Source organism: Callospermophilus lateralis, chromosome 1, assembly GCF_048772815.1.
Source record: "Callospermophilus lateralis isolate mCalLat2 chromosome 1, mCalLat2.hap1, whole genome shotgun sequence".
In the NCBI taxonomy this organism is placed as follows: Eukaryota; Metazoa; Chordata; class Mammalia; order Rodentia; family Sciuridae; genus Callospermophilus; species Callospermophilus lateralis.
The window spans coordinates 73,531,981-73,558,922 of NC_135305.1; the positions used below are offsets into that span (position 1 = coordinate 73,531,981).

At 33.3% G+C, this 26,942-nt stretch overlaps 1 protein-coding gene across 1 annotated transcript in view; it reads right to left on the bottom strand.

Annotated features, from left to right (window-relative positions):
- The window catches only part of Agmo (alkylglycerol monooxygenase), a 333,523-nt gene that overhangs the window by 138,087 nt on the left and 168,494 nt on the right, over window positions 1-26,942 (bottom strand). The window contains exons 9-12 of the mRNA XM_076863071.2: window positions 25,773-25,907; window positions 24,082-24,198; window positions 7,089-7,171; window positions 6,429-6,534 (exon numbers count right to left, since the gene is read on the bottom strand). Coding sequence (XP_076719186.2) covers window positions 6,429-6,534; window positions 7,089-7,171; window positions 24,082-24,198; window positions 25,773-25,907 — 441 coding nt within the window. The remainder of the gene's footprint in view (window positions 1-6,428; window positions 6,535-7,088; window positions 7,172-24,081; window positions 24,199-25,772; window positions 25,908-26,942) is intronic.

The following is a 26,942-nucleotide window of genomic DNA, read 5'->3' on the forward strand; positions in this document are numbered from 1 at the left end:
CTCCTATACTTTAAAGTCAGCACCTGAATATGATTACTTCCCAAGTTCTCTAAAGTATCATCCTAGGACACCAACTCTGCTCATCTGCTTGCTACCTTATACTTTTGCTTCACTTCTTGCTATGCCCCTTTCATTTGTCCTCAACCCAGCAGTCAATGTGATCTTAAAATATGTTAATTCATATACTTCAGAACTCTGCCAGAACTCAAAAGTCATCATCTTAATGGCTCGCTAGCGTCACCTCTCAACCACTACTTCTGGCAAAAATGCCATGCATTTTCCCTACTTGGCTGTGGCCCTCAACAATCTATACTAAAAACTGAAAGTCAAATTTTAAAAACAGAGTTCTAAATTTAAAACGATCACATATAATTTTGTAATCCAATTACTTTGACACCAATAAGCAGATATTCTCAGGTTTATCTTTTTATTGCTCAAAATATTATTTCTCAAAATATTATTTTAAATGTGTGTGCATGTGTATGTACAGTATAAATCAGGAAATGTAATTATTACTAATTGTGCTTGGTTCTTATATGTCAGATACAATGCTAGATTCTATAGGCCATATCTTCTTTATTCTTTTGAATCTCAAGACAGCCTCTTAGAGTTTATATTTTCCTTTCTTGTGAAGAAATTAAGCTAAGAGAACTAAAGCATGGTTATTTTAGATAACTTTTTAAAGCCACACAACAAATTAAGTTGTAGAACTGAGCCTGACCCGAGATTTATGTGAGTTAAAAAACACTGAGGCCCTCATGACAGATTAAATCATACATTATCTCCTTTATTAAACTCTGTTTAATTGAATTAAAAGTTATATGAAACAAAATGTGCAGAAATAACAAAATGTAAACAAGTATCTTCTCATTTTATATATGCATATAGATTTTCTTATCTTTTGATAGTGGTACATCCTCATAAACCCATCATAAATTGATAATAAGTCCAAATAACCTGCTAAATTACCCATCAACACAGTGCACAATGGAATGATGGTTTTTCACCATCCTAATGGTGCATCTGATTGGAAGTTGCACCTTGTAGCCACTGTTCAGCATCCCAAGAGATCATCATGCCACACACTATTGACCAAAATTCAAAATTTAGTGGATAATTTCTAATGAATGTGTACCACCTTCACACCACTGTAAGGTCTAAAAATCATAAATCAAACCATCCTTAGGTCTGGGACCATCTGTGTATTTATCCAAAATGACTTCTCAACTTGGACCTTCTTTTCTTTTCTCTATTTTAAAATTCACCAGGTTAAACATTTAGGAAGCTACTGATAAGAGAAGCACAATAAATCACAAGTCCACAGGTGTATCTTACAGCAAATTACATGTGAGCTTACAAACACAAAATATGTGAGTGAGAAATTAGTGAATGAAAGAATGAACAGAGTATTCTTCTGTCAAGTTTCTTATAAAAAAGCAAGCTTTGGAAAGGTATGGTAGGTGATGATCAAAGTATTTTTTAAAGCAATCAAAGCAAAAAGTCCAAGGCCTGAGATAATCATTGCATACACAGTTTAGTGGTTATGTATTCACTCCGTATTACCTTTATAAATAACAAGAGCCCTTTGCCCTTATTCTGTATTCTTGTGGTCATAAGCTAAAAGAAGTAAATCTTTAACATAAAAGTCACAGTATCAAATTCAAATAATACCTTGTATTTCTGAACCAGAATTGTCATTACTCAATAGCAATTTTGTAATTTGAGTGAAAAATATTTTAAAGCCAATTTTCCAGTGTGTGTATGTGTGTGTGTGTGTGAAAGAGAATGAGACAAAGAAAGAGAGACAGCTATTCAAGTTGTAAAATGTAACTAGAAGTGTCTTTTGGTGTAGAAGAACTATTATGAGCAAACTTATAAAGTTTGACTAACATAATAAAGCACTGTAAGAAAATTTCCAGTCAGCCTTCTAGATAAATAAAGAAGAGTCACAGGGCTGCAAGCTGATGTTGCCAATATATACAACACTGATTTATAAGAGAAAGGCGATTAATTGCTTCACTGACACGGATTCATGTGATAGCTTCAAAGAAAAATGATGAGAACATTATGTCCTTATAGTCTAATGACTCTAGTCAGTCAGTCCTAATTCATATTGAATGGAGTCACTGAGGCCATTTATTAAGTTTCTATACTCCTTATGTGGGGAAAAGAACAGTTTTATTAAAACTATGATGAATGACAAAGATTTACATAAAGTTCTAATAGATAAAAATGTGAAAAAAATGCAACTTTGAAATGTACAATTAAAAATATAAGAACTGAGACTGACAGTAATTTTTAACACATTGAACTTTAAAAGGAAGCAGAAAAAAGAAAAGGCTACTTCACAGGTAAAAATACCCATGGGAGCATACTTGCCCAGTCTTTATTCTGGCACATAGGTATTGAACTCTGATCAAAGAAGACTTGTTTAGGTTTAACCCTTTGGAATTCAATGGCTTAGTTTTAATAATTGTCTTAATGTAACCAATGATAACAACTAAATTTTATTGAATGCTTCCTATATCCTTTGTGGCATCTAATTCTTCCACACAGTTGTATGTGTTAGTTCATTTTCAATTACTCTAAGGAAATACCTGAGGCTGGGTACTTAGGAAAGAGCTTTATTTAGCTACAGTTTTGGAGATTGTACAGCATTGGTCAGCTCAACTCTGGCAAGAACCTCGTGGCAAATAACATCACAAATGACAGAAGCATGTACAAGAGGGAGAGATGATATCATCAGACAGTCAACCAAAGAGGCTAGGGAGTGGTCAGGCTTATTCTTTAATGATGACCCTCTCACAAAAACTGACTCAGAGGTTCCATGAGAACAACATTAATCTCTCCAAGGGCACACCGCACTTGACCTCCCATTAGGCTCCATCTATTAAAGGCCCACCACCTCCCAACATTGCCACACTGAAAAGCAAGCTTCAGAACCAATGCCTGACTACATGCAAAAACTATATACAAAATACAGAGCCATGTGATGTCAATGTCATTATGCATATTTAATAAAATGTTTTAATGGCAAATTGCAGGCAATGTCTACTTTTGAAGAACTAGTTATGTGCATGCCAAGATGGACAGAAAAATTCTGGAAAGAGGAGGTAAGCACCCAGAGAACATGTGTCATGGTTTCCTCCCTTCTTTGAATAATAAACCAAAGATAATTCAGAGGTAAATTATTCAAACCACTTGTTTTTCAAAAGTACCTTTGCAATTAAATTTAAAAGCCATTTATTACAGTTTTTTTTTTTTTTACATTTTCCAAGCTCTTACTGCTATATTGCATCTGTCTTTCTCATCTGGAACCTTTAGGGAAGTTGAGTACTGCTATCATTACATAGAAGAAAATGTTCCTGGATGATTAAGAAATATGGTGTCAGGCTCCTAAGTCTGTATCCTGGGTTGTTTCATATATATATATAATTTGGATTTTGTATGAGGATTAAATGAAAAATTACAAGTAAGACATTTGGAACACAATAAGGGCTCAAAGGATGTTATCTCTTAGTAAACCTGTTTTATAGATGAATAACCTAGTCACAAAGTCCAATGTCATAGAATGAGTTTCAGACTAAAAACTAGATTTTTTTGTTCAATATTGTTTCTTTTTCCCACTTCTCATACTAGCTGACCCTAAATATGATTAGTGTTTCTTGAGACAAACCAAGCAATTATTTTGAGGATCTTCATGTTAATATAAAATAATAATACCAACAGCAAAAATAATAATAGCACCTAATATCACTTATTATGTGTTAATTGCTGTGCCAAATTTCTTACACATATTATCTCATTTACTTCTAAAAACCTTATTAGATAGATGTTATTACCTCCACCTTTTACAGATGAGGAAGCTAAAGCCAGTTATTTAAGTGGTCAAGTGATTTCCCAAGGACCCACACCAAGTAAGTTCTCAGAGTGGAATCAAATTCAAGCAGCATGGCTTCAAGCTCATGTTTTACTCATTCACTTTCACTTGTTACTAAATTAGGAAATTAACAGCATATCAACTCAAAAGCTGCATATACTATATTGCTCTCCACCACTCCATCATTAAAGAATCCCAAATGCAATAAAGTTTTGTAAATATATACTCCTATTTGATTAAAACCAGGGCTAATTTAAAGAACCCAGATACTCTATTTGCTTCTGGAGAATGCAAGATTAACTACTACCAAATACCCAACAGTGGGGTTCATTAAATGGAATTAATTGCTTTCATGCCCATAATTAGAATATGCCTCTTATTTAAAGTGCGACAATCTATTTTGTTTGATTATAAGTCTTATTTTGGTTTGTAAACTTCTGAATTTTCCTAAACATGTATAATTTATGCTTCTGATTTTTTCTTCTAGTTTATAATCTCAAGAAACAACATAGGTATGATATTATGTAAACTTTAATGTCTATTTTAATGCAGATTATATTATCTTAGATTATATCCAAAATCCTGTTACTAAGAATTTGCCTCATTGTCTAAACATCATTTTTTTAAAAAAAGTGAAATATATCCCCATGCTTCATAAACTTTATGTTTCCAAAGAATACTAATTTGAAGAACTGTTCTTCAATTTCTTTTTTATAGCTCATAATTTTCATTCCCTTCATACAGAAAACTGTTAGGTACTTTTTTATCTTCTTAGATATATTAATACACATACAATAAAATATTTTTATATATGTATATACAGAAGTTTCTCAACCTGTTTTTATATTTGTATACATTGTATGGTAGAATACATCATATGTGATTCAGCATCATGTATTATTTCATACATAATATATCATATATTATTGCAATTACTCTTGATTTGTACTAAAGAGTTCTTTATCTTTATTTTCTAGATATTTAAAAAAAAATAATTAGATTTTTTCCAGTCTAACACCACTACAAATGATGTCCCAATGAATAATCTTTCTATATATCAATGTACATGTGTGAGTGTACTATTTCTGGAGTATAAATTATTAGAAGTAGAATGCCAAGTCAAAGGATATTTGTATCTGCAATTTTGATAGATATTTTCAAATTTCTTGTAAATGAGTTTTCCAATTTATAATTATTTCTATGTCAGTTTTTCCTTTGAAATAGGTTGATATGTTGTTAGCATTTTTTTATTCTTAAGTAAACTTATATGTTGCACATTCTAGTGATACTGGCAGGTTGCTCCACACCAAAATTAACAATATAATTCTAGATTTTGAAAACACACTATTAAAATACAAATGATAAGAAAAAAATTTTAACAGTTGCCTAAGATCTGAAATTCCAATGTAGTTTTGGGGAAATAAGTTTTATTCATAATATTTCATATTTATATAAATTTAGTTGTAGAAAAATCTCATTTGACCTCTATTCATTTATTTATATCTTTTCACTTTAAATCAGCATAATATACGGATGTAGCCACATTAATATTTATAGCAGCACAAGTAATAATAACCAAGCTATAGAACCAATCTAGAGGTGCTTTAACAGATAAATAGACAAAGAAAATGTGATACATTAGATAATGGGGTATCATTCAGCTATTAAAACAACAAAATATTGGCATTAGTTGGAAAATGTATGGAACTAAAAATTATTATGCTAAATGAAATAAATTAGATCTAGAAGGTCAAAGGTTGAATGTTTTCTCCGGTATGCAGAAGCTAGTCCACAATAAAGGAAAGAACAGAAAAGTTTTGAGGGATTTCATCAAAATAGAAGATCAGTGGAGTAGAGTAAGGGGATTGAGGGGAGTGGAAAAGGGATGGGAAGGGGAAAAATGTGGAATGAATCTGACCCAACTTTCCTATGCACATATATGAATATGCTACAATGAATCTCACCATTATGAATAACTGTTAGGCATTAATTTTTAAAAACTGTAAATAAATAGCAGAAAGTTCAGTAGAGTACAGGCAAGTGAACAAGGAGGAAGGAAGAGGAAAGGAAAAAGGAAGTACTGGGGACTGAATTGAGCAAATAATATATCATGCTTTTACAGTTATGTCAAAATGACTCCTAATGTTATGTATGACTAAAATGAACCCCCCAAAAAATAAAGTTTTAAAAAATTCTCAAATAGTAGAATCCTTGACAAGAATTTCTTATAAAATCACTTTTACCACTTCCTTACAACATGCCATATGTCTTGACATTTCTTTATAAAAATTATGCAACAAAATTTTTCCAAAAACTTTATGAGCTTAACAATATTAATCCAAATTTAGGGACCAGAAAACTGTGGCCCAGCAATATTAGCTGGCCCAAAGTAACACAAATAACAAACACTGATACTTAAGTAAACAGGCACAAATTCTCACAAGTACTTCTCACAAATTAAGTAGAGAGGAGACATCACATAATGAATAAATTAAACATGCAATCCATGTATAATCCATGCTATAGCTGCCTACAGTGAATGGCTTACCTCAAAAACAAATGACAAGGCGGGGACAAGAGGCTTAATGTGACCAAATCTGTACAGCATCAGGATCACTAAACAACGGAGAGTTTCCATAATAGCTGCCTTGGGTCTGAAATGACATGTCAATAACGTTCATTAGCTTTAGCTATGCTCTTCATATGTATATATTATAATTAATATATAGATTGCATTTTCTTATGATTTTCAATAAATATGTAGTATTTTAACATATTTGAGATGTCCCTCTGAAGTTTTTTTGAAAATAGGCATTAAAGTAAAAAAGAAAACGTATTTTTTTAAGAAAAATCTCTTCTTTATCAACTTATGGCTTAGTTAAAGCATTGATGGGTTAGGAAGAAGGTTATTTTCAGCTAAAATTAAAATATTAGACAATTAAATTGTAGAGTATAATGTAAATGAGTCCCCTCACCGATCCAGTGTCTTTTACAATAAAGTAAAAGACATTAATAAAAAAAAAAAAGGTTTCTTAGGGGAATTGACATACCTATCTATTCTAAAATATTGAAGGGTAGTTATCGAGGTTTCATGTTTATTTTAAAACTACATTAAAAAGTTACATAACATACTATTATTTTCATGGCTTTCTGGAAAATTCTTAATTGTAGTAAAAAAGAAAAATAATAAAAACACTTCAGTTCTTACCTTTGATCCAGAAGAAATCCAATGGAGGTCAAGGTCAGGATGATGAAGAGAACCCTCAGAAGGAGAGTTACTTGTGACAGTGCCTGTAAACAGAGATCAGTGGATCCTTCAGAAGAGTTATTAGAAGAAACACCAGGAGTTAAAACTTACAAGGAAAAAGCCCCAACGGTATTTTCTGTTATGTCATTTGTCACTTATTCTCTTCATGCAGGTTGACTAATAGAAGATATTTTGCTTTTCCTAATGTCACTTAGTTACCCTGTTGAATGTTTGGAGAATGAATCAGATAATTTCATAATGATATCTGTTTAATGTGTTCTTTCTAAAAGTTCCCCTTTGAAGTTTTAATTTTTATATTATTTGAAGTGTGTTAAACCCATGTGTCAAGAATTATCATTCACATTATTACAAATAAATGCTACATGCCAATAGCACCTCTTTTTTTTTTTCTGGTACCATGGATTGAACACAGGTGTATTAACCACTAAGCTACATCTCCTGCCTTTTTATTTTGAGCAGGGTCTTACTAAGTTGCTTAGGGCCTTGCTAATTTTCTGAGGCTTTTGAACTTGGGATCCTCCTTCTTCAACCTTCAGAGCTGCTGGGATTGCAGGCATGCACCACTGTAGCCAGCTCCAATAGCTATTTTTAATGTCACAAATTATTTGTGTTTTTTACATCCAAAGCTGTCTAATTCAGAAAATATTTAAAGGAGAATGCCTTTATGCATGAGAAGACATATTTGAAAGAGATTATATACATACAATCACTCATATCTAATGAAATCTAAATATTTATATGTGCATATCAAGAGTTGCCTTATAAGTAATTGTCACAAAATATTTTACCATCAGACTTATAAATTATTATGCATTTCATTTACATGTCAAAATCTAACAATAGCGAATATTGGGCATCTGCTGTATTGCAGCTTCCTATACTGTGTTTCTTATACTTTAGTCCTTTTTATGTACCCAACAATAATTCAGAGTAGATGTCTTCATATTTGCTTTATATGTATATTTTTAAAACCCTGGAAATTAAAGAATTATGTAACTTTTCTATTATGACACAGAAAATAAGCTGTGCTTCTAAAATTCAAAATAGATCTGCCTGACTCTAAAGTATGACAACAGTAGAATACAAATAAGTAAGAGACTTAAAGGGGTTGGTGGCAGAAATATTGTCATAGTTTAGATGTGAGGTGTCCCCCAAAAGCTCATATGTGAGGCAATGCAAGAAAGTTTAGAGGATAAATTATTGGGTTGGGAGAGCTTTAATTCAATCAGTAAATTAAAATCCCATAATGAGATTAATTGAGGGAAAACTGAAGGTCTGTAAGGATGTGGCTGGAAGAGGTGGGTACAAGGGGGCATGCCATTGGGGTACATATTTTATATCTGTCGAATGGAATCTCTCTGCTTCCTGAACATTATGTGAGCTGCTTCCCTCTATCACACTCTTCCACCATGATGTTGAATCTCACCTTGAGCCCTAAAGAATGGAACCAACTGTCTATGGACCAAGACCTCTGAAACCATGAGGCCACAAATAAACTTTTTGTCTTCAATAGTTGTTCTTGTCAGTTCTTTTAGTCATAGCAGCAGAAAACCTGACTAAAATATATATAAGTTAATGTTACATAGCCAATATGTAGGGCTGGGTGAATACTGCTTCAAGTGAAAAGGGAATAAGTAAACTCATAGGTCCAGAAAGATTTCCCTAATCAGCAAATGTGCTTGAATTTCACTTTATGAGAATATTAGAGATGTGATACAAAAGATTGGTAAAATAGATATCTAAATATTTTTCAAAAACTTTTTCTCTTTTTCCCCTAAAATAACTTTAATTTTAATTCATTATTAGCAAGTATCCCTACCTACAATTACATATGCCCAGAATTATAAACAATGTAATTATAATTATAAATAATTATAAACAATAAGCAAAAGTTGCTTGCAATTCCTAGTCACATGTAGTAATCTGGCTCCTTATTATCACAAACCAACCCTGTTTCTCATGCCTAATTTCCTGGGATGATAGCCAGAATTGTAAAGGGATTTTTACATCCTCCAAAGCAATAGTTCAGTAGAAGAATATTGCTGAGTGGTCAAAAATCTAAATATAAAGTGTCAGAACTTTGAGGGATATGGGTTACGGTAGGTGTCTGATACAGGGCGGGGAGCTCAATGGAAGTCAGAATGTCTAGGAGGAAAGCAGGAGAGACATATTTTTAGGTATGTGAAAGTCAGCAATAGCTGCTTTGGGACAGTAAAGCACAAATGAGCAGAAAAATATTTTCTCAGTGGTAGAAGTAACCAAGGTGTGCTGCAGTACACTAATGTTCAGTTAAGGGAAACATTTTGTCTTTAAAGAAAAACACTTCTTTCATCATATTGCTTCATTTTTATTTATAAGAGAAAAATCCATATGGAAGAGAAATGGTTTGTGCCAGAAAACTATGGTATGATTGCAAATGCTTTATAAAAACATAAGAATTTGGGGGGCGTTGCACAAACCTATAGGCCCTGTAACCACAGTCAAATTATTTGACATTTCTAGGACTTGGATACACATGAGGTACATTTGAAATAAAATATGACTTTGGGAAGGACTGAAATAAAACATTGAGAAGAGTGCTTGGTACAATGAAAAAATTCAATTAATGGTCATGATTACTATCATTGTTACTATGTTCAGGTGCTTAGGCTAATCTTAATTAATAACAATAAAATGGAAATGAGGTACTTGAATAAAATGTTTTTTACCTCTTCCAAGTTTCAAAGGAAACTCACAGAGCAGGATAAAATAGATCTTTTGTTTTTGTTAGGAAATTTATGATCCATTGGCAAAAGAATGAACTTCTCTTTCTTAAATTGCTTCCTGACTACTGGGATCAGAGAGGAAACCAACTTAATGCAGAATCTAGCTGCCTCCTCCTGGGCTTGGCTAATGTGCGTCTGAAACTTGGCATGTCTAAAACGCCGCATTTGTTTTCCTCCTATACTACCGGTCCCCCAGTTTCCCTCTTCTTAGGAAATGTCAACACCAGGTTTTCAACTACTCAAGACAAAAATATGTGACTCCTCCTTGTCACACATTCTCTCTCTTTCTATTTACCCCTGTCTTTTTTTAACATATCAGAGATATATGTTGGTAGTTATTGAGTATATCTCAGTTAAAGGCAATTGGCACAAACAGCATAACTAATCCTCTGTTCTAGCCCAGTATGATCTCCACCACAATTATTGAAATATACTCCTGACTGGTTTTACCACTTGTGAAACTGTCTGTCCACCTATCCTTCCCAACCCCAGTGTGCCGAATTATACTTTCAAAGTGTAAGTCAGATCATATCATTTATGTTCTAAATTCTCTAGGGACTACAGATATCACTCAGAATGAAGTTCAAAGCCATTATTATGGCCTATACATACTCTCTTTTATGCTTAAGCTATATCAGACATTTTGGTGCTCCTCAAACATGATAAGCATCCTCCCCACTTAAATCTATCTTACCTACTCTTCCTTCGGCTGGGAGTGACTTTCCTAAAGAATCCCTATGGTTCATTTCATTCAAGTATGTATACGAATGCATGCCATTTTCCACCTTAAATAAACTAGTACTTCTTCATAGTTTCTATAAGCACCATGCTTTTTTTTTTGTCCTCCATATGAATTATCACTTCTACACACATTGTTTGTGCATTCTCTACTTGTTGGCCATAGAGATGCCACCTCCATGAAAGCCTTTATTTCTCTTTCTCTTTTTGCAGTAGTGGAGATCTAACCCAGGACTTTGTACATGCTAGGCAAACATTCTACTGCTGGGCTAAACCCCCAGTCCAGGTTTGATCTCTATTCGATGTTGTATGCCAACTGCCTGGAACATTGCCTGACACATAGTACCTAATATATGTTTGTTCAAAGACTGAATAAATAATTTGTATTTTAATAATAATAATTTCATTAAAAAGTGGAATTTATCAATAATTTTATATTATATTTATTCATAAAACTAATATTTTAAATCATTAAGTTTTAAAACAAATTAATCACCAATTTATAATTAACATATTAAATGATCTTATATGTTAAATATTTAATGTTAAGTAACTTTCATTCATTCAATCCCACAAAGAACAAAATTGAAAAAATAGTGTTTGAAAGAATGGAAAGAGGGAATTCAATACAGAACACATGTGCTTCCTTCAGAGAGTCCATTTTCATATGAAACTCAGAGCATGTTCAAACAGCATGCTTTGACTGATTAATAAGGATTAGTTGATTATGTATTTTACATGTATATGTAATTTATATGCATAAAATATATTCAATGAACATTTATTGAACATGTGTTGGGTTCTATGGTAAATATGAGTTTAAGAGAGTGAGCAAGAAGTACAAAATCCTTGCCCTTGGACCCAATATTACCTTATTCCTCTATATAGAATCACAGGTCAGCTACAAAAGAGCAAAAAGTGGAAAAAATAGAACTTATTATCCTTGGCCACTGTAAATATTTATTCTTATGCATTCAAAGAGTTTGTTCAATCAGATATAGCTTATGAGTTTTTCATCAAAAGAAAAAAATTTATTTTTTATTGGGTTGACCATGATTTCATATCATTCGTTGCTTATTTTTCATATCAAATATGTCTGTCCTAAAGTGCTAAAATGGAATGATTCTACATTGAACTCAGTATATTATTAGGCCTTATCATAAAGAGCATGATAAATGATATAACCATAAAAATTTATTAATCAATATTTCCATGTTATCTTTCATTAAATGATAAATTTAAAAATTATTTTAAAAACTTTATGATGAATGGAATTATGTTTTCCCCTTTAAGATACCAAGCATTTTCAGTTACTCTTTCTTCAATAGTTTTTCCAGTGAGAGAAAGTAGTCATATATATGCCAAAGAACACTACCTACCTACACTTTCTTCAAATAGATGTAAAAACATACACAGGGAATTCAGAAATATACATGCATGATGCAGTGTTGCTTAAACAATTCATGAACATATGAGAATCCTTCTTTCACCCACAGATAAAGTGAATAAAGCTCAGTGGTTCTTGAAGAGGGCTATCATCCTCTTACTTTTCCATGGAAAAGAGCTGGTGGTTAACATAATTACCTTTCTTATTTCTCCATCCCACATTCATACAAAGAGAACTACCAGCCCCATACACTAAGTCCGAAAATAATAGAATGCTTCTATATAAAAAGTTTTTTAAAATATGCATTAGCAATGATAATTTGATAATATTTTCCATAACCTAATTCTAAAGATTTAGAAATAAAACATATGAATTTGGTTATTATTAAAAAAAAAGTGGTACATTTTTAGAAGATTCTCTAAGAGGTGTCTAATAAGACCTATTGGAGTCATTATTTTGATTCAAAAGCCCATTTTCCAAAACATGCAAAATGGGATTAATACTGCTGAACATGCAATCCTCTGTAAACTCTTACTTGAAGACAGCTGACTGGGTTTGCTGGCACACCCAAAGGGCTGCCCTCCTCACCCCTATTGTCTGAGGGCTCCACCTTCCAGATACCTTCAGATTCTGAATTTGTCATGTTGAATCTTTAGGTTTGTGCATGCTTCCCAGTCCTAAATCACAAGCTCTGGCAATAGAACACAATGTAATGAAACTTATAATTCAATGTGAGTCTTAAGAATCCATCTTAAAATAATATCTTGCTTTTTTAAAGAATTTGTGAAATTGTCTATCATGTTCCTTTTTTCTTTTTGACTAAATTTCTAGAATTCTTTAGTTACTGAGGCATACTAAAAGGAATATGACTGAAATAAAAATTTTCCAGATTTTTAAACAAAAACAAAGTTAATACAAGTATCAAGGCTGAAAATATATTGTTGAAACAGGATTTTGGTATGTACCTCACAAACATTGAATTGATAGTGTCTACAAAAATTTGTAAGAAATAAAAGCTAAAAATTGCATTTTAAAACTTTAATACAGAAAGATTAGATACATTACAGTTATATTTTAAAGTATTACTCCATTCCATTAAAATATGGGTGGACAGCCAACAATATGTAGAAATAGAGATTAGATTTTCCCCTATGTTCTTAAAAAATACTACAATATCTGAAGCAATTATTTTCAAATACTGGACACCAGGCAGCAAAAGACAGTGATGTCAGAGAATGATCCTTTTTGTCTAAGCTTATGACCTTAAGACTTTTTAGGTCATAGCCCAGAGGAAACTCAGAGAAGCCTGATGAACTCCTTGAATTGAACAGAGGCAGCTGGGACTGAAAGAAACCAAGAAATTATTGTTTGGAAGACAGAGTGCCATATGTGAGAAAGTTGCAGAGAGAACCCTGGAAGTCTGCAGAGGATACTGACCATGTCTTTAGTATATCATTTCATGCAAGTCAAGAAAACATCTAAACCCTGGAAATTTTATATCTTACCACACTCAGCTCTATGTTATACATATTACCTTCAGCAAAGTAGAAAAACCTCATGATCCACAGACACTGACTAGAGAACATGCAAGGGTCATACTTTAGTATTGGGTAATAATCAGTCCAAGACTGAGCACCATCAGCAATGAAAGATCCTACAACTGCTGCTGGAGAATTACCATATTGACATATCATCTTCCTGAATTCTAAGTAAGCCTATTTTGGGGTCAGTGAATCCTTCAAATAAATAGAGGCTTGAAGAGTATATTTGCCTTAAGATCTCACTGAAATCAGTACATAAACTTTCTTTATATTACCTATAGGATACTTGTTTTTTTCACTGAGAAACAAATGAAGATATGTTTTGTAATTCTTAGGTCTCCCCACCACCAATAAAAAATAAAAAGAAGTTAAAAGACAGTTTTATTCACAGAGACAAACTTCCTTTTATATAGATTACTTTTAATAAGTAAATATGATTGCTGCCACATGCTGTGATGTACACCTGTAACCCCAGTAGCTTGGGAGGCTGAGGTAGGAGGATTGTGAGTTCAAAGTCAGCCTTAGCAATTTAGTGAGACCCTGTCTCTAAATGAATTATAAAAAAGGGCTGGGGATGTGGCTCAGTGGTTAAATGTCCTGGGTTCAATCCGGGTACTAAAAAAAGAAAAAAGAAAGAAAGAAAATATGACTCCAATGAAAGTTGGGTTGAAGAACATGAATACAAACTGAATTAAAATGCTTAACTGCTACATATATCTAATAAGTCAAAACAAGATTGTAATTCAAGTTATAAGCAGTTTGTGGATGATCATGTTTAATATATAATAACTTTAAAAGGAGCTGATACTGAACAATTTTGGGGACAATGCTAATGGATACTCCAAAAGTTAGTATTTCATTATTAGATGCACATATTTTAAAATGTACAATTTTTCACTTCATTGTTTTATTTCAATATAGTGGAGATATATATATATATATATATATATATATATATAGAGAGAGAGAGAGAGAGAGAGAGAGAGAGAGAGAGAGAGACAGGAGCTTGCTAAATTTCCCAGCCTGACATTGTACTTGCATTCCTCTTGCCTCAATTTCCCAAGTAGCTGGGATTATAGGCATGCAGCACTGCACCTGGCTAGCTAATATCCTTTTGTAATCCCACATTTATTATGTTCATTTCATGGCATTAAATTATAATTGATGCTCCTTTTGGCTCACATTTACTTTTTTCACATCACTGGCTACCTAAAAAGTTTAGGAAATTAAATTAAATCTCAAAGGCCTGCACTGGAGAATAACAGTATACAATGATGTTGACTTGAGAGTTTTCATGTGAGTCCTAAGCTACAACTAATTTACACAAGGAACACTCCCTGTTCTGAAAGTAGAACTGAGTATATTGATATTTTTTTCAGGGGTCTATTAAAAAATGTTAATATAAAAACATTAGTTACAAAATTGAAGTGCCCATAATGTTTTACAGAGCTCTACATCCAGGGCAACTCAAAACCATAAAAATCTGCTCCAAAATTTATATTGGAAACTCTCAGATGACTTATTAACTTGAAAAACAGCATCAAAGTAATCTGTGTTAAAACATATTTGCACTAACTTTATTACACACTCCATTATAAGACCTTATTAAATATTCAAACTGTTTGTGTCTTGGAAAAGGTAGCATTGCCTTTTCTGTTTTGGTTTGTAGAACATTCTAGCACAGCCAATATTTTTATTTCAAGCATGCATTCATGATATCACCCCATGAAGTAGACCTAGCAGCTGAGAAATTGATTTCCCAAGCATTACTAAACCAAAATCAACATGAAAGACTGTGGGTCATATCACTAAACTAAACACTATATATTTAAATCTTTGCTGCACTAGTTATAGTAAGAAAAGAATGTGCCTCTTACACCTTTGTGGTGGCCATCAAATCGCTTTTTTTTTTAACTCCAAAAGTTATTTATATAGAACTTGCACCCATAAAACAAGTAAGTATTTATCTACTCTAGTATATGCATAAACAGAAAAGGCCGTGGGACCACAGCAGGATCCTCAATTACAAGTCAGCCACAACTTCTCTATGTGATTATTGGCCACAGTGAATCTAGAAAAAAATATTGCTGTTGGATTTCAAAGTTTTCATATGCTTTTAGACATCCCTGAGACTAGAAAGGCACTATAGAATTTTTCAAATAAGCAACCTTTTTTTCCTAGTCACACAGCATGTTTTAAGCAAAGAAAAACACATGTGAGAAATAAGCAAATGCTCCTTTCAAATTTAATTTGTGTCAGTAGCAAAGCTGTCTCCAAGTCTAATTTCAGTTTGAAAAGGGTTTCAACACTTGATATTTCTCTTGTCAATATATCTACATGAGTCTCTCATATAGTTTTTTTATGACAATAGAAAAATTCTTGGGAACACTATGGTGTAAGTCACATCTCTTAATATATACAGTACCTACCTATGTTTTTACCCAGGAAACGTTCACACATGTTCAAGCATTCAAATCTTTTGGTGAACCCAGTATTAGGGCGTGTATTTCAAAACCAAGCTGGAGACTGGAATAGCTTAAAACGAGTAACTTTACATTTTGGATTCTATGAATTAATATAATTTATTCAGAGATTTTATATAGTATAATAAAAAAATCAGTACTGTAAACTCAACGTTGGTTCACATATCAAGAGTTTCATAGTTTAATGCACATGACCCAGCTTTTCTTTTTGCTTCATGCAACTATCTGTACTCTATTAATGCACATAAATCTTACTGCTGCTTTGGGTGAACATGTTTAGATCATGTGTAAGTGTAAGTAGTGACAGATAAATTATGCAGTATTTGCAGAGATGATTATGAGACCATAGCTTAAGCAACTACAGTGATTCCCTTTATAACTGTGGGTTCTATACGTACAAATTCGATCAAAAACAGAGGGAAAATACTCCAAAAATATTGTGTTTGTATTGAATATGTACAGACATTTTTCTTGCCATTCTCTAAACACGATAGTAAAGCATTAAGTGTTATAAGTAATCTGGAGATTTCCAAAGTATACAGGAAGAGATACCTATGTTATATAAAATAACAAGCCATTTTATTTTATCTTATTATTTATTTATTTTAATTAGGTCTATATGACAGTAAAATGCATTTTGATTTATTGTACACAATTCCAGTACAACTTTTCATTTCTCTGGTTGTACATCATATAGCGTCACGCCCTATATGCAGTTTTACATGAATCTAGGGTGATGCTGTCCATCTCATTCCACCATCTTCCCTGCCCCCATGCTGCTCCCCACCCTCCTTCCCCTTTGCCCAATCCAAAGTTTCTCCATTTTCCTCATGCCTCTTGCCTCCTTGTTTTGGATCAGCATCCACTTATCAGAGAGAACATTCGGCCTTTGGTTTTTTGGCATTGGCTTACTTCACTTAGCATGATATTCTCCAACTACATCCATTTACCTGCAAATGCCATGATTTTATTCTCTTTTCATGCTGAGTAATATTCCATTGTGCATATATACCATAGTTTCTTTATCCATTCATCTATTGAAGGGCAGCTAGATTGCTTCAACGGGTTAGCTATTGTGAATTGAGCCTCTAAGAACATTGATGTGGCTGCATTACTATAGTATGCTGATTTTAAGTCCTTTCATTATTTCATCAAATGGTGGTTCTATTCCAAGTTTTCTAAGAAATCTCCATACTGCTTTACAGATTGGTTTCATCAATTTGAAGTCCTACCAGCAATGCATGAGTGTGCTTTTTCTCCCACATCCTTCCCAACATTTATTGTTGTCTGTATTCTTGATAACTGCCATTCTGACTAGGGTGAGAAAAAATTTATAGTAGTTTTGATTTGCATTTCTCTAATTACTGGAGAGGTTAAACATTTTTTCATATATTTGTTGATTGACTGTATATCTTCTTCTGAGTAGTGTCTGTTCAGTTCCTTAGTCCACTTATTGTTTATTTTTAATTTTTTTCAGTTATACATGGACATACTATTTTTATTTTATTTTATTTTTATGTGGTGCTGAGGATCGAACCCAGTGCCCTACATGTGCGAGGCAAGCGCTTTACCACTGAGCCACAACCCCAGCCCAGGGTTTTGGGGGGTTTTTTGATGTTTTTTGAGTCCTTTATATGTCCTGGAGATTAGTGCTCTATCTGACATGCATATGGCAAAAATTTGCTCCTCAAATGTAGGCTCTCTCTTCACATCATTGATTGTTTCTTTTGCTGAGAAGAAGCTTTTTAGTTTGAGACCATCCCATATATAAATTCCTGATTTTATTTCTTGCACTTTAGGAGTCTTTTTAAGGAAATCAGGGCCTAATGCAACACGATTAATATCTGGGCCTACTTTTTTCTCTATTTGGCTCATGGTCTCTGGTCTAATTTCTAGGTCCTTGATCTTCTTGAAGTTGAGTTTTGTTCCTGGTGAGACATAGGGGTTTATCTTCATTTTGCTAAAAATGGATTTCTAGTTCTCCTAGCACCATTGGTTCAAGAGGCTATTTTTCTCCAATGTATGTTTTTGGTGCCTTCGTCTAGTGTGAGATATCTGTATTTATGTGGGTTTGTCTCCATGTCTTCAATTATTGACCATTGGTCTATACGTCTATTTTGGTGCCAACACCATGCCATTTTTGTTACTATAGCTTTGTAGTATAGTTTAAGGTCAGATATTGTGATGCCTCCTGCTTCACTCTTCTCTAAGGCTTGCTTTGGCTATTCTGGGTCTCTTATTTTTCCAAATGCATTTCATCATTGCTTTTTCTATTTCTATAAGAAATGACATTGGGATTCTAGTTGGAATTGCATTGAATCTGTATAGTACTTTGGGGAGGATGACCATTTTGACAATATTAATTTTGCCTGTCCAAGAGCATGGGAGATCTTTCCATCTTCTAAGATCTTCTTCAATTTCTTTCTTTAGTGTTCTGTAGTTTTCATTATAGAGGTCTTTCATCTCTTTTGTTAAGTTGATTCCCAAGTATTTGATTTTTCTGAAGGTATTTTATTTATTTTTTAATTTTTTTGGTACTGGGGATTGAACTAGGGATACTCGACCACTGAGCCACATCCCTAGACATATTTTGTATTTTATTTAGAGACAGAGTCTTCCTGAGTTGCCTAGCACCTCGTCATTGCTGAGGCTGGCTTTGAACTTGTGATCCTCCTGCCTCAGCCTCCCAAGCTGCTGGGATTACAGGCATGTGCCAGGGCGTCTGGCATCAGGGCTATTTTAAATGTAGTAGTTTTCCTAATTTCTCTTTCAGAGGGTTTATCACTGATGTATAGAGATGCCTTTGGTTTATAGGTATTGATTTTATATCCTGCTACTTTCCTGAATTCAGAAAGTTTCTGGTGTAATTTTTTTGATCCTCTAATCATGTCCTTGGCAAATAAATGATAGTTTGAGTTCTTCTTTTCCTATTCACATTCCTTTATTTTCTTTTACCTGTCGAATTGCTCTGGCTAGAGTTTCATGGACTATGTTGAATAGAAGTGGTAAAAGAGGGTATCCCTGTCTTGTTCCAGTTTTTAGAGGGAATGCTTCCAATTTTTACCATTTAGAATGATATTGGCCTTGGGGTTAGCATAGATAGATTTTACAATGTTGAGGTATGTTTCTACTACCCCTAGTTTTTCTAGTGTTTTGAACATGAAGGGGTGCTGTATTTTGTCAAACACTTTCTCTGCATCAATTGATATAATCATATGATTCTTGTCTTTAAGTCTATTGACATGATGAGTTATATTTATTGATTTCCATATGTTAAACCAAACTTGCATCCCTGGAATGAATCCCACTTGATCATGGCACACTATTTTTTAAATATGTTTTTGTGTGCAATTTGTCAGATTTTTTTGAGAATTTTTGCATCAATCTTCATCAGGGATATAGGTCTGAAATTTTCTTTCCTTGATGTGTCTCTGTCTGGTTTTTGTATCAGGGTGATACTAGCTTCATAGAATAAGTTTGGAAGGGTTCCTTCCTTTTCTATATAATGGAGTAATTTGAGGAGTATTGGTATTAATCTTCCTTGTAGGTCTTGTAGAACTCATCTGTGAAATCATCTGGTCCTGGACTTTCTTGGTTGGTAGGCTTTTCATAGCATGTTCTATTTACCTGCTTGAAATTATGTATGTTCTCTTGCCTCAGTTTGGGTTGACCATGTATACCTCTAGAAAGTTGTCAGTGTCTTTGAGGTTTTCTATTTTATTGGAGTATAAATTTCTTTATTATTGGAGTATATTTCCTTTTTCATCACAAATTTTGTAATTTTTGAATTTTCACTAGAGTTGCCAAGAGTTTGTCAATTTTATTTATTTTTTCAAAGAATCAACTTTTGTTTTGTCAATTTTTTGAATTGTTTCTTTAGTTTCAATTTCATTGATTTCTGCCCTGATATAAATTCTTTCCTGTTTTCTTCTACTTTTGGTGTGGTTTGTTCTTCTTTTTCTAGGGCTTTGGGCTATAATGTCAGGTCATTTATTTGTTGACTTTTTCTTTTTTTTAGTGAATGAACTTCATGCAATGAACTTTCCTCTTAGCACTGCCTTCATAGTTTTCCAGAGATTTTGGTAAGTTGTTTCAGAGTTCTCATTTACCTCTAAGAATGTTTTATCTCCTTCCTGACATCTCCTGTTATCAATTTGTCATTCAATAATGTATTGTTTAGTCTCCAGGTGTTGGAGTAGCTTCTCTTTTTAATTTGATCATTGATTTCTAATTTCATTCCATTATGGTGAGATAGAATGCAGGGTAGTATCTCTATGTTTTTTTGTATTTGCTAAGACTTGTTTTATGGCATCACATGGTCTATTTTTGAGAAGGATCCATATGCTACTGAGAAGAAAGTGTATTTGCTCGTTGATGGATGGGATATTCTATATATGTCCATTAAGTCCAAATTATTGATCGTATTATTGAGTTCTATAGTTTCTCAGTTTTATTTTGGAAGATCTATTAAGTGGTAAGAGAGGCATATTAAAGTCACTCATTATTATTGTGTTGTGACCTATTTGGTTCTTGTATTTGAGAAGGGATTGTTTGACATACATAGATGCCCCATTGTTCAGGGATAGATATTTATGATTGTTCTGTCTTGTTAATGTATGAATCCCTTAAGCAGTATGAAATGTCCTTCTTTATTCCTTTTCACTAGTTTTGGTTTGAAGTCAACTTTATCTGAGGATGGAAACCCCAGCTTGTTTACGAGGTCCATGTGAGTGATATGCTTTTTCCCATCCTTTCACTTTCAGTCTGTAAGATGAGTCTCTTGAAGGCAACATATTGTTGGGTATTTTTTCTTAATCCAATCTGTCAGTCTATGGCTTTTAATTGATGAGTTTAGACCATTCATATTAAGGGTTATTATTGAAATATGATTTGTATTCCTCAACATTTTGGTTTATTTTTGGTTTTTAACTTAATTTGATTTCTCCTTTGATTAGCCAGTTCCTCCCTTTATTGATTTTCATTATTATTTTTCATTTCTTCCTCATGAAATATTTTCCTGAGGATGCCCTCTAGTGTGGGCTTTCTCACCATAAATTCTTTTAACTTTTGTTTATCATGAAGGTTTTGTTTCCTCCTTAAATCTGAAGCTTAATTTTGATGGATATAAGATTCTTGGTTGGCATCCATTTTCTTTCAGAGATTGCTTTATGTTGTTCCAGGATCTCCTGGTTTGAGGGTCTGGATTGAAAAATATGCTGAGATATGAATTGGTCTCCCCCTGTATATGATCTGATTCCTCTCTCTTGTGACCTTTAAGATACTATCCTTATTGTGTATGCTAGGCATTTTCATTATAATGTGCCTTGGTGTAGATATGTTGTGACTTTGTACATTTGGTGTCCTTTTTATATTTGATTTTCCAATTTATTCTTCATGTTTTGGAAATTTTCTGTTATTATTTCATTGAAGAGGTTGTGCATTCCATTGGTTTGAATCCCTATGCTTTCCTCTATCCCAGTAACTCTTAGATTTGATCTTTTGATGCTATCCCATAATTCTTGGATGTTCTGTTCATGGTTTCTTATCATCTTCACTGTGTGATCAACTTTATTTTCCAGATTGTATACTTTGTCTTCATTACCTGGCATTCTATCTTCGAAGTGATCTAGTGATGCTTTCCATTGAGTTTTTTTAATTTTCTTTATTGTTTCCTTCATTTGAAGGATTTCTTTTTTTTTCAGAATACCTCTTTCTTGAAGTAATCTTTTGCTACCTATTTGCTCCCTTATCTGTTTGTTGGTGTGATCAATTGTTGCCTGTATTTGCTCTCTTGTCTCTTTTTTGGAGTGATCAATTTTTGCCTTTGTCTGCTCATTTAAGTCATTTTTTAATTCACAGATCATTTTAATTATGTACATTCTGAACTCCTTCTCTGACATTTCATCAACTGTACTGTCAATGGGTTCTGTTATTGTAGTATCCTGGTTTGTTTGGAGCATTTTCCTCCCTTGTTTTTTCATGTTGTCTATGTGTCTTCCTTTCTTGCAGTGCAGATCTGAATTATTATAGTGTCTTCTCTATAATCTTCTAGTATCCATGCAAATTATCTGTACCTCACCTTAGGAGTTGGGCTTCCAGAAACTGCTGGTGTCCCAGGATGGATGCTACTACAAGTATAGGTGGTGGCAGCAATAGCGAAGGTAATTGGAGGTATCAGTGGAAGTGTCTCAATACGAATGCAACCACTATCCAAGATTGAAATGAAAGGATGGGCCTTAAACTGACTTTGGGATGCCTGTACTGAGATGCAGTTGCTTCTAGGCCCTATCTGTCATCCCAAGTGGAGGTTACTAAGTGGAGAACACTATGGCAATGGTTGCAGTGTTCCAAGATGGAAGTGGGTTAGGCCTGGGCTCCCAGGAGTGAGGGGCAGTGGACCTGGGTCTACCCTGAGCCTGGGCTCCCACACAGGATGGCAGGGGCACTCCTGGGCCAGGGCCTGAGCTCTGGTGTGGGTGTACCAAGGCATTTTATATAAGTGAATTGAGCATCCACAGATATTGGTGTCCACAGAGTGAGGGGATCATTCTGGAATCACTACCCTGTAGATACCCAGGAACAGCTATATAAACTTTAATCATTTTAGTAGTTTGATATCTGCATGTGAACTCCTAAAAATGAGGTGGTTCGTGCTGCCATTATGACAGCTTCGCCCCTGAAAGGAATTCTTGTATGCAAATTTTGTCTTTTGGGGAGCTAAAGACAAACCAACACGGCACAATGTGTAATTGGTTTTATCATCAGTTAAACACATATAAGAAAGAGGAAATAACAAGCATGTATATATTCAGCGATGATATTTTCAAGATATTTCTTGTCACATTGCATTCTAGCTTGTAATGGCACTTGAGAAAATGGAAATTAGAATCCAAATCATTGTTTTCTGCTACAATCAGGAAAAATATATTAGATGGTTCCCTGTAACTTTTTCTTTATATTTCCTTAATTACATATAGAAAGAAAATACATGCAAAAATATCTGCTGTCCAAAACTGAGGTCACTAAATGGAGAAATATTTGGTTACTAATGTTGAATGCAAAAATATAAATAAAAATTTAAAAACCACACACATAAACAGACACACAGGCCCCCAAACAAACAAAAACCCAAAAGTACCTATGTAGCAACTGTTATGGTTTGGATTTGGGGTATCTCCCAAAAGCTTGTGTTTGAGACAATCCAAGAAGATTCAGAGGAAAAATATTATTGCATATAGTTTGTATCTGATGACTGGAGTCTTTCTCTTTGCTTTCTGATCATCATCGTGAGCTTCTTTCCACTACACTCTTCTGCCATGGTGGTCAGCCTCACATTAAGCCCCGAGGAATTAATCCAGCTGTTTATGAACTAAGACCTCTGAAATCATGAGCCCCACATAAACTTTTTCTCCCCTAAAATTGGTCTGGTCAGATCTTTTAGTCATAGCAGCAAAATAGCTGACTAAAATAGAAATTGGTACCGAGAAGTGGTGTCATTGCATGACAAACTGACCTTGTGGTTCAGAAGACTTAGAATAATAGAAATGCTTTATATTGTTTTAAGTGGAGCTTAACGGCCAATTCTGGTGGGAGTTCAGAAGACCAGAATGCCAATAGTACTGTGAACAGTGAAGGTGGGGCTCAAGAGGGTTCACAGAATTGAACTCTATTGAAATTTAGATTAGAGGCCATTCATTGTATAATCTAGCTGAAAGTATAACTTTGGAAGTATATTTAATGCAATTGTGAAATTTACATGTGGAAAAAATTTTCTTATATTTCAGATTGATGGTATAAGATCTGACTAATACGTTATACAACAGTTTGGATACAATTAAGTCATTCATATTTACTACTCTAGAAGGATTAATTTACCTGTTTAAATGTGAGATCTTTCCAAAATTATAGCAGACAGTTATGAGAAGAATAGAGCTCAGTCATAATGGGTAATTTGTTTTCATTTTCTAACAGAATGACACAAAACTTATTCACACCCAATTTTAAATGGATATCACTCACAGCAGTATTTGCAAAGGTCTCTTCATAAAATGCTAGCATCACAGCAAACTGTACAACTGTGTATATCTTTAATAACTGAGAGGCAGATGATGAGAAGGGAACTTCTTTTCCTGTAACCTAGATAGAAAAGAAAAAAATATATATTTTATTTTGTTCCAGGACTTATTCCTCTTACTGAAATTCACACTAACTTAAGAGATGTGCAGGAAGTTCTAACTAAAATAAGATATAATTCCATGCTTATGTAATTATATCAAAATTGACTCTGCTGTCATATATAAGTAAAAATAACCAATAAATTTAAAAAAATAGATATGCAGAAAGAAGTGGAAGTATTTGCCTCTTTTTAAATTTTTCCAAAAAGACTCGAATATTCATCTCTCCGGATAGCAAAATGTCTGTAAGTTGCTAGACTAACAAGTCTCATGGTTTGAAATTTAGTCTGCCTTAAAGAGTAAAGTAAAAATTGATTCTACAATCTATACTAATGACTAAAATTTCCCAAAAGAATAGGTTTGATATTCTGCAAATGGAAATATATGCCCATGAATATATTAAATCAAAGAAAAACATAAAAGGAAAAAAGGAAATTGATTCTCAGTAGTGTAGGGAATCATGCCTCAAAGAGAAACATAATTTTATTGGAAGAACTTTCTCTACTATTGATTTTCCCAAAAATGCCACACTTCAATTATTATAATGCAGATTTCAGCACCTACATAACTTTAAAATATTAACTTTGTATTATATACTAGAAAGAAAAATTATAAATGGATCTTTTCTTACTAGATTTTAGATTAGAGCTAAAATATGCAAATTATTTTCACTTATCTCAAGATTCCTGCTATACAGCTAATTGTGACTATAAACAAAACTATATAGAATATTGGGGATTTTTGTAAAATAATGCTATTCAAATGAAACCTGATTTTATTTCCTTGAAATATCATAGGTTAACTTTCATACTCAGTATCATCTCTGAGATCAACAATAGTTTGCTTTCCCTATTTTTCCTGTATTTCTATTAATAATATTTATTCAATGAAAAATTATAATATATATCCTAAATGGTTGAAAAGAAATTCTTTTTCTTTTCTAGAGGGGGATTTTAGATAAAAATTGAAATTTTCTTTTGGTTTCCAGGATGTTTAAATCTCTACAACTTCATTCTTGGTTTTAAATGTGATTGCTGTATTTAATGCTTCTATTTTACTATCAAAGGAATATATTCATGGTCTGACCCAACAATGACATTGTCTTAATGTGCCTTTAGACCTGTTTGGGGTCCTTGATTTTTCATGAGCAAAGTCAAGGATAGACCAAATAATTCCTAAAGCTTCCTCCATCTGTAATGATCCAGGACTCTACATGTGAGCTTCATGAATTTGTGAAGTTTTGCTCTGCACATAGGTCATTGGCTTCAGGCTTGAGTGGATCTGATAACTAGCTTCTGTTGCTCTGCTCACCAAACTGTGCTCTTTGGAAAGAGCTTGTGTCCAACTGGTTGAAGAAATCCCTCTATCATCCCTTTGCTGGTGTCCACTCTTTAAGTTATGCTCCACAGTGCTGCATCTGACTAAGGGAACATATTTTTAAGGGTTTGCATGAACATAGCATATATGCAGACTTGCTCTAAATCGAACAAGATGACACTAATCTCCACCATCTCCAAGTCTATGAACTCTATTTACCTCTGGAATCTCTTCACTCAGTCCAAGTCTTGGTTTACCTGGACCCCAACCTGGTCCTTTAAATATCACAGAAAACTTATGGAAGAATCCAGGTGTAGCCCAAAATGTAGTCCAAATGTAAAATAAATGGTGGAACTAGAAAAAATAAAATATACCTATTTAAAATAAGGAAAACATAATAAAAAGAATTGAATACAATATGTACTATGCTATTGTTCAATATAATTTATATATTTTTCTTCAGATTTCATGCGTGATTTGATTAACACAGTTTAATATGCAATTACATTCCTTATTGTAATTTGTCCTATGCATTCTGTGTTACTTGTGTTCTTGTCATATTTCTGAAGTTTAATCCAATTACAATTTTGAAATAAAAAATAGAGCAAATGGTTAGAAAATGAGCAAAGTAAAAAAAGCAAGCTATGAGGTTATACCTCAAGAGGAATTAACTAGCAGCCTGTGCACTCAATATCTTTGTCAAATGACACCTTTTCTGAAGTCTAGCTAAGTGGATATTCGGGTTAAACTTGAAAACGTGAAAAGATTGCATAAATGTTCAAATATTTAAAATGAAATCTCTGAAATTTCAAAGCCATTTCATATGATAGACTTCTGAGTATTAAATAGATCATATTCTGTAACTAGAAAGGAAGTTTTTACTGAGAAAAAAAAAAGTTCTTTTTGAGTCTCATAGCAGGAATCCACATTCTTTAAATAACACACATTTGACATGTATAGAAGTTAAATATGTACCTACACAAGGGTGCTCAATAAGTGTTAGCTCTTAGGAATTTTGCTATATATCCCATATGTGCTATAGAAATAAAATGTTTATAATATGCCACTGGAATAAAAATAGTCCTATGGTGTGGACATCAGCTACAGACTCTAGAGATAAGTTCTACAGTAACTATAGAAATGCATAAATGGAAAAACAAGATTTGGCTCTCAGAATTTGTGGTCTTACTGATACTTTCACTTTCTCTGAAAGAATTTAAAGTGTGTGTTTATAAAACTGTATTTCAAAATTGCTTGAAATATTGAAATATTACAATAAGGAATATGAAGAAATTAAGGAACTAGATGGGATTTAATAGATTAAATTTTGAGGACAAAGCAAACATTAGATGGAAACTTAACCTGGGACTTTGAATTCATGATAATACA